At 41.9% G+C, this 14,302-nt stretch overlaps 4 protein-coding genes across 6 annotated transcripts; 2 read left to right on the top strand and 2 right to left on the bottom strand.

Moving 5' to 3' along the window:
* Positions 1-198: 198 nt before the first annotated feature.
* LOC105284545 (serine/threonine-protein kinase 33) lies at positions 199-7,156 on the bottom strand. Of its 2 annotated transcripts, XM_011348166.2 has the most exons (8): positions 7,026-7,156; positions 5,652-6,790; positions 4,838-4,928; positions 3,456-3,659; positions 3,230-3,371; positions 2,921-3,120; positions 2,688-2,840; positions 631-1,972 (listed from the first exon to the last, which is right to left on the bottom strand). In XM_011348166.2, exons 2-8 carry the CDS (start codon positions 5,683-5,685, stop codon positions 631-633), a joined length of 2,166 nt encoding a protein of 721 aa, XP_011346468.1. In that variant the 5' UTR covers positions 5,686-6,790; positions 7,026-7,156. The 2 variants fall into 2 exon arrangements, with proteins under 2 accessions (XP_026826312.1, XP_011346468.1); XM_026970511.1 differs by lacking the exon at positions 7,026-7,156 and having other exon boundaries at positions 199-1,972; positions 5,652-5,685.
* Positions 7,157-7,357: 201 nt separating this feature from the next.
* Positions 7,358-9,462, top strand: LOC105284547 (zinc finger protein 708-like). The gene is made up of 5 exons (XM_011348169.3): positions 7,358-7,558; positions 7,760-7,958; positions 8,266-8,369; positions 8,448-8,782; positions 8,911-9,462. The coding sequence occupies exons 2-5, from the start codon at positions 7,779-7,781 to the stop codon at positions 9,351-9,353; spliced, it is 1,062 nt and encodes a 353-aa protein (XP_011346471.2). The 5' UTR covers positions 7,358-7,558; positions 7,760-7,778; the 3' UTR covers positions 9,354-9,462.
* A 315-nt stretch (positions 9,463-9,777) lies between these two features.
* On the top strand, positions 9,778-11,244 carry LOC105284549 (GPN-loop GTPase 3). The gene is made up of 3 exons (XM_011348172.3): positions 9,778-9,997; positions 10,101-10,297; positions 10,427-11,244. The coding sequence occupies exons 1-3, from the start codon at positions 9,953-9,955 to the stop codon at positions 11,004-11,006; spliced, it is 822 nt and encodes a 273-aa protein (XP_011346474.1). The 5' UTR covers positions 9,778-9,952; the 3' UTR covers positions 11,007-11,244.
* LOC105284548 (PHD finger protein 12) lies at positions 11,077-14,242 on the bottom strand. Of its 2 annotated transcripts, XM_011348171.3 has the most exons (6): positions 14,225-14,242; positions 13,663-13,838; positions 13,327-13,523; positions 12,941-13,215; positions 11,753-12,777; positions 11,077-11,618 (listed from the first exon to the last, which is right to left on the bottom strand). In XM_011348171.3, the coding sequence occupies exons 2-6, from the start codon at positions 13,708-13,710 to the stop codon at positions 11,229-11,231; spliced, it is 1,935 nt and encodes a 644-aa protein (XP_011346473.2). In that variant the 5' UTR covers positions 13,711-13,838; positions 14,225-14,242; the 3' UTR covers positions 11,077-11,228. The 2 variants fall into 2 exon arrangements, with proteins under 2 accessions (XP_011346473.2, XP_011346472.2); XM_011348170.3 differs by lacking the exon at positions 14,225-14,242 and having other exon boundaries at positions 13,663-13,877.
* Between the last annotated feature and the right edge of the window lie 60 nt (positions 14,243-14,302).

The following is a 14,302-nucleotide window of genomic DNA, read 5'->3' as shown; positions in this document are numbered from 1 at the left end:
ATGGCTGCAAAATAACCGTAGATTTCATTAATTATATTTTTTAATTGCGCGTTTAGAAAGAAGAATCTTTGTATCATTCACATTTAACTCTCTGTCCAACGCATTAAGCATTTTTGAAGATATCTTTTCATATATTTGATTAAATATAGAATTTTATGTGAAATGTATCTCAGACGTACAATCAATAAAACAAAGTTGTTAAGATTTTCAAATATTATCTTATTTTATTATTCATCAATTTTTTTTAAATACATTTAAAACATACCGTACTGTTTACAATTCTATGAAAAATTAATTTGTTTAAATAATGATTAACAATGTGCGTTCGTTAAATGTATCATTTGTGATTTAATACTTCAAAAGAAATCAATGATTTAAGATGAATTAAAAGACGTAATTTTTATTTAAAAAAAACGTTTTATATGAAATATGTCTTTCTGCAGATATAAATATATTGTCCCAGTCGTCCAATATATTGCTTCACTGTCGCGTTGAAATACAATTTATGACTAGAAAGAAGATCGTAATCGCCGTGCATGGTTTTCGTTTGTGACGCGCAATCCACGAGCCATTCGCAGATACGCAGCCTGCAACGCGAGACTCGAGACACTTTGTAATCTCGGCGAGCGTTTAACGATATATCGAGGGTGACGTGGACGACGTGACGTCGGGGGCAGTCGTCTCCTGTTGTTTCGACTGGAAGTACTCCGCCAACGAATTCATCGTCCTCCTGGCAACCGAGTCGCCCGCGCACCAATCCAAGCTGATGGATTTCCTGCCGGCGCCAGTGCAGGTCTTCGCGGTGACTTCTTCCCACTCGCCCAGCAGATGCAGCAACAGGTCCTTCGTGCTACCCGGTTCATCGAGGCTCAAATTTTTGTGCAGATCCCGTAAATTCGATACCCGCGGCACGTCTCTGCTGGTCTCGCCAAAGGATCGTTTCACTCGTGACCGTCGCCAGGGTGGTGTCAAGTCCATCTCTTTGTCCTCCAAGTTGGGGAAGGACGCCTGGGTGGACGCCCTCTTGTCGATCGTTACCCCATTAAATTTCTCCTCGACTCCCTCGGTGATCGTCGTCCGTTCAAAGGAGCACTTTCGACCCTTGCGTCTAGCAAACGCCTCCTCGTTGCCGATGCTCGTTCTCCTCAATGCTACGAACACATTGTTGGGATTAGCATTGGCATTGTGCCTCGTGTCGAAGCTACGGCTGCTGTGGAAGGTCGTCCCATTGAGCTTCCGTTGCCGAGTGATGTTAGACAGCTTCTCCTTGATCTCATTGGTCTCTCTATCATGATGAGACGACACGGTCACCGTTATATTGCTCTTTGAGTACACGCCACGATTATTCGTACCCGCATCGCCGGGTCTCCTACTGAAACGCTGCGTTTCCGTTGTCCTACCATTGTCTTCCTCGTCCACGAGTGGCGAACCCATGGCGATCGAACGCAGGTGTTCGGATAGTTTGATGATCTCCTCAGCCAAGGCGATTTGACTAGCGGGGTCACGACGGCTTCGCGCTGCTGTACCTTCGGAGGCTCTCCTCTCCAAAGACAGGCTGAGACTCGGCACGGACAACAGATGACTGGAGCTATCTCTGACGGGCTCGGTCACCTTCTCGGATTGCGTACTGCTGCTGCGAAGACTGTCACAGGGAGAGGGACTGTGAGCTCGTAGGGATACCGATTCGTCATGATCGCGAAGCGGGTTTCTTGGTAGCGCATAATACGAGTCGATCGTGTACGGACTGTCTGGATGTTCCCGCCAACGCTCGACGAACAGTCTGAGATTATCCTTCGTCACATCCAGTTCCTCTCGCCCGTTATCACTGATGAGTCCTATGATCGGGCGATTCTCGATGAAAGCCAACCGTGTGGCCGCCGCCAGTCCCGCGACTTCCTTCTCACTCCTGGTCTTTTGCGTTTTTCGGGCCAGCCAGCGGTGCTCCCGACATTGCGCCGCCGTCATTCGCTTTCTGAAAGATTCGAAAGGCTCGTCGTGAGGAGAGTCTCGTGCTCTAGCGCCCCAGGCGCTAGATAGTACATCATTCATTTCGTTGCCGCGTGTGGAGGCACGTGTGTTCCGCAATCCGGGCACGGACAGTTAAGACGAAAATTTATGGACCAGGGATACGATGTACGTGCAAATTGTGTCCAGTGCGAGTGTGGTGAATATGTGTGTGTGTGCATCCCGGGATATAAAACTCTCGATGAGAAATTGATTAGTCGATGAACGAAGCATCACGCTCGCAATTCTTGTCGCTTGACGTTCGAGCGTTCTCTCAAGAATAAAATATAATAACTACGTTTGTTACTACAATTGTTGCTGTATATGCCGGAATATTCTTTCACTAGAGTGCAATTACATAAAATTTTTATGTGTTTAATCCAAAAATAAAATCACGTCTTTTGCGCAATGTATTTTCGTATTTATTAATATTAATCCATCTGCTGGAGTCACTAAAGTAGAATATTTAGGAATGTGACAGCGAATAAAAATTACTGCACCGATAAACCATAATAAGCGTAGATCGTGAATCATGCACACACCCTCGTGTATGACGAGCGAGAAGGGAAAAATTAGCACAGCATGAACAGGCAGGATGAACTTTTCCCTCTAGCACGGAAGTAGCAGCAGACACATAGGGTGGATCACAAAACATATAGGGATGATCGCAAAAACATACTTACTCTTTGTCCTTTACCAAGAGGCACCCGATGAAGTCCTTTGCGTCTTCCGAGATCTCGGCGAAGGCTTCATGATCAAAATCGTATTTTGCGATGGTGACATTCGCCATCGTTTCTATATCCGTATCGCCCATGAATGGCGACAAACCGGACAATCTACAACAATCGTTATTAGCGTAGAACTTTGTTTCCTTCCCGAGACAGCTACTAAACTATGTACGGCAGCGTACACTTACAGGACGTAACAAATAACACCGATGCTCCATATGTCGGTCCCGAATCCGATCTGATCAAAGTTTACCACTTCCGGAGCAACGAACTCCGGCGTGCCGAACAACACTTGCAGCTTCTTAGTCGGATCATACTCCCTCGCTAAGCCGAAATCGATGATTTTTATTCTATTACCTTCCTTCGTCAAGCACAGGATATTTTCAGGCTAACATGAAAACGTAAAACATGAGCACGTAAATTTTTAATAATTATACACACGGGTCACTTCGTTATAGAGTAAATTTTATTAAATTTTTTTCTCGCTGACGACTCACCTTCAGATCAAGATGCAGAATCTTCTGACCGTGCATGAATTCTATTCCTTCGCATATCTGGCGCATAAAAACGGCGCAGCTGCGCTCCGTCAGTACAAAATCATCGTCTATCACCCTCTCGAAGAGCTCGCCGCCGTCGATCCTTAAATGAAATGGAAATTTAAGTAATTCCGCGGGCGCGCGTGTCCCTAATCTTACGCTCCTTGCGTAAATGCAAAAAACGTACAATTCTAGGATGACATATATCTGTTTCCCCGTGTCAATTGCGTCGTACAGTTGAATCAATCGCGGATGCTGCAGGCGCCGCATAATCTCGACTTCCCTCTGCACGGCTCGTCTGTCCTCCTTCTTCATGACGTTCACCACTTTCGCAGCGAGCATCAAGCCATTCGCCTTGTCCTTGCATCGATAAACAATTCCGAATTTCCCCCTAAAACAAATAGAAATGTAAAGTTATTCTTTTTGGTATGATTAAAATAAAAGGATAGCCCATATTACCAGATAAATGTTGAGCCGTGTTGTCTCAGCACGTCTAGCGTAACAGGTTTAATATAGGAGTGTAAAATCGCGCGCTGCGAGATCCCCGAGCTGTATACGATTCTTGAATAACGATTCTCGAGAAGTTACGCGTAAAAATGATAAACACCGGAAGGTCTGCCAAAGCTGTACATCCCGCGTGTCCCTGGCTGACGGTGTTGCAGGGTACAACATACTTGTCGCCGAGCCAAGCCCATGAATCATTGAGAGTCAGCAAACGTACGGAATTTATTTAACTAACGAATTTCGAGGGCGACTATTGCGCGGTAGTGTTATTAAAAAAAAAGTACTGTGTTATTACACATCATTAACGCCAATAAATTAATTCATTCCAGACAGTCCCAAACAGGATGCAAACGTTATTCTAATAAAAGTTTCCAGCTAATAATTTCTAGCAGCTAGATAATTGACTAATAATATTATACAATTTTTCAACGACGTGCCAATGCCGCGAATCAGACGCCGAGTTCGCCAGCGTCAAGAGAGTAAAGGCACGCCCAGTGCGTCGGGACGCGTCGATTTGACGCGCGTACGTCACTCGCGGCTCGCGCCGAGGAACGGATTATTTATAGATATATCAGGAGAGTCCTTGATCGTGCCGCCACGGAGAGTAAAACTATGCGCGTTTACTGATGGTGTAGCGCACGTTATCAGCTCTTCCCGCGTTCGGGTCACGCAAACGCGTGACAGAGCAACGGCACGTGCGGCATCCGTAACTCTGTCATTGCTATGCGATTTTGTGGAAATCGGCCAACGGCACCGACCTCCAGCCGTCAATCGTCGTCAAACGTCTCGGATGCTTGAATGGCAAGCGTTGAACGCGAGCCACGACGTCGATCGACGATGTCCAAGTTCGGATTCACCATCACTGGAATATTATTTTCGTTCGATTTTCCGTCATCAAAACTAATCCGAGATCAATCTTGGGTCCTTCCGTCGCCGTCTCGGCTGTCGATCTCGAATCGCGTCGCGATTAATTTCGGCGCCGATCACGCGCGATTGACACGACGTCGTTGGCAGGACGCACCGATGCCTATATGCATCCGGTGATCGACGGATTTAATCACTCACCGTCCGAGCTCCGCCTGGATGTCATAATCATCCTTGAATTCGACGCCACGACGTACTGTCACGTCCCTGTAGGGAAAGCTCGGCTCGATCTCTGAAAAGAAACACGCGATCGTTATAAAAAGGATGGAATGCAAGAGAGCGTAAGCTCGCGTTGCCTGCGAGCTTCGAGCCAGCATCGGATTCGAGTGCTTTCGAATTCTTCGAGCTAACTTCTAAAGACCCTGATTGTACGAGAATGTCTTTATCCTTTTTTTATTGGCACGTTTTGTTCCATTATTTTTCTATTATTATTTTTTTATCACGTTTTTTTATCTAATCGCGATCATTTACGTCTCCACATTTACGAATTAAGTTCTCTTCGCCAGCCATCTTCGGTCTCATTTGCTTCTACGCGAAACGCAGAAATTAATTAAAGCCGTTACAGCCTCACGGAGTCCAAATTTTGACACTACGGACAGCATCGAAATAGCCCCAACAACTTCATTCGAAGCAGCGAAAGTGTTCGTAATCCGTATCTAAGATACCGCGCGATTTTTCCATGCGATTGAAGTTGCCTGCGAGTATCAATATTCCGCGAGGGTGTATAAGTCACATAAGAGTAACATAACGAGCATCTAAGTACGCAACCATCATCATCATCATCATCATCATCATCAATCGCTAATGGACCCGCGCTGGTCTCGGAATCCACGCTGACAGGCGCGTGCGTTCCGCATCTCCCGCGTTTCTCGAATTCCCGAATCTCCACTCCGCTCCGCACCCCCGCCGCATTGTTTCGTCGGCGATTACCACGTCTATAATCCTCCCGTCTTACCTCCGACCGGGTCGGACTCGTCCACACGGATCATGTTCCTGGGACGACCTTACAGCGAATCGCCGCCACAGCGTGCGGCGCGTTCGCCTCTCCGGGAGGGGGGGAGGGATGAAGCGAGATGCGAAAAGAAGAATCCACCCCGAGCGATGGTCGCGCGCGAGCGAGCGGGCGGAAGGTACGCGGCGAATCTCGCACTCGCACCCGCGCGATTCCTCTGAACGGACGATCCGCCGTAAGCCGCGGGCAATTATGGACTGCTATCTCTGCACTCGCGTAGGTCGACGCGGTGCCTCCTTTTCCTCTTCTTCTTCTCCTGCTTCTGCTTCTTCTTCTTCTTCTTCCTCGGCTCGGACGGATTTAGATCTTCGGTGGACCGCGCGGATTCTGCTCGCCTGATCACGTGGCCCGTAGCTCCCAACAATCTCTGAGTAGGACGAAATAGCTAGCGTTTGATCATCTCCGTCCCTCTCTCTCTCGTGCAAACGCGACCTCCGCCCTTCTCTCCGACTGCGAGCTCTCCCCTTGGCAAATTCGCGGCTCCAGCTGTCGAAACGCAACGCTCGGAAGTGGATAATCATTTTTTCGTATTTTATTGCGGAAGGAAAAGTTAGAAGCGAGTCATGGAAATTGTAAGATTCAGTTGGAGCTTATACAGAGTTTGCCTGAAATATTATTATATATATGGGTCATTGAGCGATCGTTCAAGTCTTCAATTTAATCGCTCGTTTTTTTGCTTCTTATGATAATAATAATAATGATGCTAATAGTAATAAAAAGTAATAATACTGGTTAGGTAGCAGGAACGAGCATGCAAAGACATCGTAAAGACGCCCAAAACACATCTCGAAAAGTAGGACACCTCCCAAACGATTTTATGACGCTTGTGTTGGCTGGGAACGCTCCACCAACGACATTTCGATCGATAAAAATATCGATGTCTTTCTTGAGGGTCTGCGCTGTCCTGAAATGCCTCTATCAATTTTCTTGCCAGGTCAACACCGGTCTCGTAATAAAATTGATACGACCGACTCCAAGTTCATTTCATTCATACGTCACGTGTCACGCCATTCTGCAAATCCCGTTCGCCAAATACATGTAGAGTACCCAGTCTTTTAATAGTTGAATTACGGGAACGCGTCCTAAAAGTTAAAATAAGAGAAATAAGCCTCGCAATATGTGAGCACGCAGCCGCGCGAAAGTTTCTCCGAGACGGATACACCATGAGCGAAAGTCCAGCGGGTTTTCGTAAAATTTTCGCAATTGGACAAGACTTTATAAATAATAAATAAAAAATATGTACGGTAAAAATGATTTCATCGATCAATGTATATACATATATATCGTGTCCGATTGATAAGTCATAAAAAAACATACGCGTTTTTGTACTGCACATCGATACCCCATAGAATACAATTATGGTTTTCAGCGACCTAATTTTAGCAAGCGCACCATGCGTCTGATTATTTTTTTTAACACGAATGTACTGTGTGTGCACTTATTTAGTGTATGTACATACATGTGTGGATGGAAAAAGCGGACAGGCTACGGAGTGGGATGCCATCTATTATACCTTGTAGATACTAATACAGCTATCTGATTGGCTAATAAATATCTTAAGAAATTATCTACGACGATCTTAACATCCGAACGGACTTTACGGACTATAAACACCGGCCATAGAATTCACATATTTGCACGTGCCGCTCTGCTATAACCTCTTTAATACCGTGACACATGGATAATCTTTTTATCAATTAACTTTATGCATGATTTGAAAGAGACAATTTTAATTGCCGTGTCTGTTTTATATACTCAAATATATATATAGATTACATATATGAAAATTACATATATGAAAGGAAAGAATTTTTTGTATTTTTGAAAATATATTTGCAGTAACTGCATGAGTGAGTATCAAAACAATTTGTCTAATAAAAAGAATAGTCAAGTTTAAGAAATAGCTTATTCTAATATTATTTTGATATTTTTAATTATTTTAATATCAATATTACTTTAATCTTTTTTATGTTATTTCAATAAGCAATCTACATTTGATATCATATATTAAAAGTCTAGATTTGATTATAAATATGAATATTACCATTTAGCTAACGTATCTACATTAAAATGGGTCAAGGAACGCAAGACGATAGTGATAATATCTCATCTGATCTTCAAAATGAGTCTAACGTTGACATTTCTAGTGAAGAAAGTGAAAAAAAGTATAAATGTACTTATCCTGACTGCCATGCAGCATTCTTTCGGCCTTCCAGATTACAGAGGCATATACGATTGCATACTGGAGAGGTATACATCATAAATATCATGTCCCTTATTTTTCTGTATTGAACTAGGCTAAACATTATATTTAATACCAATTGTTTCCGCGTTTAGCTTAGTTGAATGTAAAGTTTTATAACAAGCATTCAAGTTTCAGAGTTATTTTAATTTGGCAAAAATATAATTTATGTCTATATGTCTTTAACATCATTTTAATTTAATTTTCAACTATTTAAATGTAACATCTACAAATTAATAAGTGTTAGGAATTAAATTACATAAGTAACTACACGATAGTGATATTAAATGATACTAATACAATACTATTCGACAGAAACCTTACAAGTGTCAGCATGAGGGATGTACAAAATCTTATACCAATTCTACCCACTTGAAAAGGCACTTGGAAACCCATAATGCTACAAAGAAAATGTACAAGTAGGTATCAATATTGATAGATGAATGTTATGGATTTGCTTTTTTTTAGGATCTATCCACATATTATTTCATTTCCAGATGCACGGTATGCTCACTGGCGATCAGTAATCTTCACAATTTGAAACGTCATTACAAACGAGTGCATAGTACGGACGCACAGATTTCCTGCAAGGAATGCAGCGAAACTTTCAATAAAAAGTCTCAGCTTATCAGGCACCAGATCACGCATCATAAATCTGAGATTTACAAGTGTGACAAATGTAAAAAGACTTTTGCGAATAATTCTCGGTTAAGACAGCATGAAAAAATGCATGAGGGGAGCAAGACTTATCCGTGTCCAGTGCCTGAGTGCTCGGAAGTGTTCAATAAGTGGCTTCTTTTATGTGCGCACAAAAAGGTGAAGCATGTAACAGGTAAAATAGTAGTTAACGAAATATATCTGTAAATATTTTATACGTAATTTATTAAAATAATTAGTATAAATATTGTATAAGCAATTAAAGTGATAGACTTAAATGAAAGACTGCCTTTTAATTTTCAGAGCACAAATGTACCAGCTGTGACAAGGTTTTCCTCAATAAAACTAACCTGAGGACTCATTCTAAAATACATTCTGAGAACAGAACGGTTATACCGTGTCCGTACGATGGATGTCAGAGAACTTATTACTTCAAATCGAATTTGGAGTGCCATGTGAGGGTTAAACATCTCGGAGAAAAATTTGTCTGTGATATGTGCTCCTTCAGATTCTCGTCAAAACAGAAATTGATAGAGCATATTCGTCACCAGGAACAGAAAGAAAGAAGCAAGCCAAAGAAGAAATTGAATGCCCAACGAAAAAAGAGGAAAGATGCTGGCATACCGAAGAGAAGTGTGTTGACTCGATTAATTGGATTGGACTTGCCAAGTAATTTGGAAAAGCTAGTGATGGAGCGAGAAGAAGTGATAGCAGTCAGTAACAAAGAAGTTGTAGTGCAAACTTAAACGATACAGAAATTAATTTCGCTGTAATTAAATTAAAAATGACACATTTCTAATCTATGAACATGTAACATGTAATAATAAAAACGTGATGTGTTACAAGTGCAATATATTTTTACGCGACTTGTTAATTCGATAATATCCAAACTTGTCCAAGCCTGAGGGCTGAGGCATAATTAATATTATTTTTAAAAATAATATTAATTATTTCTACAATCATCCATTACACGCCTTTACCATCTTCGATTAGAAAATGAGTTAGTAGTATTACGCAAAGATTTATTCGCACCTCCAATTTTTTTCTTTATCTTGTTATGCTTTTCATGTGCTCCGTTTAACGCTACAAATGCTTCCAAAGAAGTGCATTTTGATGCATTTGTAGCGCTAAGTGGACCGCACTCTTAGTTTAATGATGATCACTGTTGTCATTCTGTTTGCGCACGTTGCGTTGAATTGATCAGTGTTGAATATGCGCAAAACAAAGACGTTTGTCATGAATAGACATCAGCCTCTGAAATAATATTCGAATACATATTTGGTTTCCCTAACTAACCTACTCCTAACTAACAATATTAAAGGTTTTTCTTGTAATTATTTTCGAAATGAGGTACGCTCAGTTAGTGATGGGTCCGGCCGGTAGCGGCAAGGTAAGTACATGTCATTCATCCTCTACTAAGCTTATACGAGTTGAACATTAATATCTGTTTAACGAAATAACTATATAAACATTGAACGTGTCATCTTTTCAAGTCTACTTACTGCTCCGTCATGCAACAACATTTTGCCGACGCAAGGAGGACAGTAGAGATTGTAAACTTGGATCCTGCAGCGGAACATTTTGATTACGAACCGTCCGTTGATATAAGAGAACTTATTCAATTAGATGATGTCATGGAAGATGAGGATTTAAACTTTGGGCCTAACGGTGGACTTATATTCTGCATGGAGTAAGTCATATTTGTTTATCCTATGTATACATGATATGCACTTGCATATATTTTTGTTTCTATACATTTGTGGGTGTTTATATTATCTTTGTAAATTATTTTACATTAGTAAAATTATTCTCCCTACAGATACCTAATTGAGAACATCTCATGGCTGCAAGAGAAATTAAATGACAGGAGTGAGTGTTACATGATATTTGATTGTCCAGGGCAACTTGAATTGTACACTCATCTGACGATTATGCGAGATTTTATAAAAGTGCTGCAAAATCTGGATTTTCGAATATGTGGTGTATTTTTATTGGATGTCCAGTTCATGGTAGACGCGCCAAAATTTCTGTCAGGTTCTCTCGCTGCCCTCAGCGTGATGGTAAACCTAGCTATTCCACACGTTAATGTTCTTAACAAGACCGACTTATTGTCAAAGAGGGCACAGAAGAAACTGGAGAGCTTTACGGAACCTGACGTAAATAATCTGTTATCGGACGCGGAATGGGACAAGTGGGATAAGAAGTACCTTCGTCTTACAGAAACTATTGGTAAACTTGTAACAGATTACAGCTTGGTACGTTTTCTGCCGTTGAATATCAAGGATGAAGAAAGCGTGGCAGATGTTAGATTGTACATTGATGTTATTATGAATTATGGCGAAGATGAGGATGTAAAGCAGAGAGATTTTGAGGAACCGTCCAATGACGCAGAAAATTAAACCGACCATTTTGTAAAAAAGAGAAAGCTATATCGACTTTAGGTTAATTCTAGATTAAATATGATACGTTTGGCACATACATCTTTAATTAATGAATACAAAACAAAAATATACCGCATAATCCCAGTAATTAATTAAAGAAGAATTCTTTAAGTTATAATACTCCTTACTGAGAGAGATTTACAAAACTGTACAATATCAGATATTTACAATACAATTATTTCATCTTTCTACATACACATTCAATGTATGAAATACGAACATTAGACATCCAAAAGTAATAACTGAACCGTGCTCGATGACCGCACTTCCCTCCCATCCTTCCTCCAAGTGCCCGCAAATTGTCGTTTGGTCGCGTTTGGTGATGCATTTGCACGAATGCATCTTCTCGCTGTCGTGTGCGTATTCCTCCACACAAGCCGTTTCCTCCTTGTGCAGAATAGTTTTTATTATCTCTGAAGTCTCTTCCTCCTTAGTGATGTGCATCGTTTTATCAGTCTGTTCCTCTTTTACTTGTTCGTCTAAAACGCGAGTATAATCGCAGGAATACAGTACACTGTCTACTACTGTCCCGTATTCGCTATAATTGAGTAACTCGTAGCGTTTTGTCACCTGCAACAGAGACACCAGTACCAGTGAGATGACGATGGCGCGCTGGATGATATCTTTTTCCTTAAAAATCTACACAGATTGCCTTAATTTCACAAGCCAGTGCTGTAATAAATCTAAACGCCGTTCGCACTTACCTCGTCGAAAAATATAATCGCATGTTTGGAAGATGTGAATCCGCAGCTGCCGTATTTGGACAGAACTAAATCGCAGTTCGGGCCGTTGCCGATAACGAAGGTCCTACAAGTCATGAAAGCTGGTTGATTAGGCTTAGGACTTAAAGAAAATAATGCAGCTCTAGCTCTTCTACGACAATTTATTGTTTCATAATTCTCTCCATCTGGATTTAATATCTGCTCCAATCTCTGTTGCGCGAGCGCCTCCAGTACCGGCCTCTCCAACAATTGGATACCTTCTTTAATAGTGCAACCGCGGTATCTCGCGTGAAATTCTAGATTGCTGCGTTCCTTCGAGCTGTCCGTCGCGGTTTCACGACCCTTCGTTTTGCTCGTGCATTCATTCACGTCCGCAGTTTTCTGCTGATCGCGTTTTTCATCTACAGCTGCATTACATTCCTCCCCTTTCCTCCTTACTTCATTAGTCCCCTCAACTTCCTTATTTCCTATGCAATTGTCTTTACTATCGCCCGTTTTTTCAACATTCGCACGCTGCTTATCTTCGTTCGCGGTATTTTTTACAGGCCACACAAGGCTATCTTGATAGAAGCGTACGGGATCTAGTTCCGGTGGGTTCTCGTACTGGTACTTTATGCTGTAAGGAACTTTTATTCTCGGGCGGCCTTCCAGTCTCACCTTCGTACGGAACAGCGGATTGGCAGTACGTGCTTTACGCAGGAAGTCCAGTTTCACCGTGTGCTGGTCTATTCGTTGATTCGCGTACCTGTCCCAGAGCTTTATGCGCTCCGTTACTCTGCAAGAGGTCAGCAGATTCTGATCTATGAAGTGATTCGGATGATTCGGGCACATCCACCTGCCGATAGGGAAAGCGGTTAGTGGAGGATCCAGGCAGTCCTGATGGAAGTATAGCGGGCAGTAATCGCACGCGATTAACGGTGCCTTCCTGCAACTTCGTCCACACTCGTAACACAGACGAGCCGGCAGTGGGACTAGTAAATTACTATCCAAGCAATGACTTTTTCCAACTGGAAGAGAAAACAATAACACAAGAAGTATCGAAATTAACTCGAAAAACAAATCTAATAATAACTTCAAAATATTCTGATCTCCTTTTTTTCAAAGAAAAGAAATTGGAAGAACAAGAAGGAAGACAAAAGATTGAAAGGATTATAATTACATTGTACTTACAATTATTGTAGGAGGAGCTCAGTTGTTTACCCCTTCTGCCAGACACGTAATCCACTTTGTTGCTTCCAGGAAACATTATGGGCAATTGCAACTCTTTGGGCAGCTCAAACTCCCTTGGATTTATCAAGGAAGCCGCCAGTGCCAATATCTCCAGAGCGGATTTCTTCTTCTTCTCATTCCCTTTGTTGTCCAGAAGCTCCCTCTTCGAGGCACAACGACAGGCATAGCACAACCATTCTCCATTGGGAATGTCCGTAGGATCCACCGCGGGATAGCTGAAAAATCGAGACTCCAAAGTTTTGCGTTCCCGACAAACAGGAGGAGCTCGAACAAACGCCGCTGAGCCAACTATTGAAACTAGTGAGATCACGTGAAAACGTAATTACTGGCACTGTAAGTGGTAAGAAGCTGGGCACTTGTCGCAGCATATGAGTTCGCCACCATCTTTGCAGGCGTCGCAGAAGTCGCGATTGTGACCACGGCCTCGTCTCTTAAAGTACGGATGCTTCTTTTCCTCTTTCTCCTTCCTCGCTTTCGCCTTGGAGTCCTCGGACACTGGCGGTGCTATGAGAGCCTGTATTTGCTGGTGGGAAGCCAATTAAGTTCGTAACGGTTAATTCATCAAGTGCGATGCTTGAATTGGTGAGACTTAAACGACATGCATTCTTCTTCATCTCTCACAGAAATCATATATTACTAGTAAATGTGCTTGTTTCGCTTACCGGCATCAATCCGCCTATCATTGGAAAACCATACTCGACGGTACTCATCTTGAAGACGTGCCGGTACTTTATGAATGTACGAATGTGCAAGCCTGTCTCCTCTCTTCATTAATTAGCAATCATCTTCTCAGCCTTATTCATCTCATCCCACCTGGGCCAGGAATCCCGTCACTTGCCTGTTAAAAATTGGTACCAGCGTTAACAGCGCTATCTGTGACAGTACTTCTTCCGAAAACGTGAACTAAAAATCAATATGACGCCTCCGCCGGACGACACGAATAAGAATTTTACTGTCAACGTTATTTATTTACTTATATCTACCGATTCATCGAAATCGAACTGTAATTCGAAAAGTATGTAAATCACACAGTTATAATTTGGGAGCACTAAAATATTTTGCAGAAAAATATGTAATCATGTACACAAAATACGTAAAATATACACAATATTTTAAATACAAAATTGTTTCTGTCATATTTAATAGATGCGATATATCTAAGCATGCAATATGTATTGTCGAGCTGTTATTTAAAAAGTATGAAATTAATTTTATTCAATTTACCCGCGTTCATAATTGCCACTTCATGAAATAATCCCTAACTAATACCAATAATCACTAAACGTCACGAAAGTCACCAAT

The sequence above is a fragment of the Ooceraea biroi genome, chromosome 6 (genome assembly GCF_003672135.1).
Source record: "Ooceraea biroi isolate clonal line C1 chromosome 6, Obir_v5.4, whole genome shotgun sequence".
In the NCBI taxonomy this organism is placed as follows: domain Eukaryota; kingdom Metazoa; phylum Arthropoda; class Insecta; order Hymenoptera; family Formicidae; genus Ooceraea; species Ooceraea biroi.
The sequence above is the reverse complement of the archived record's forward strand: the minus strand, read 5'-3'. Positions and strand labels throughout refer to the sequence as shown.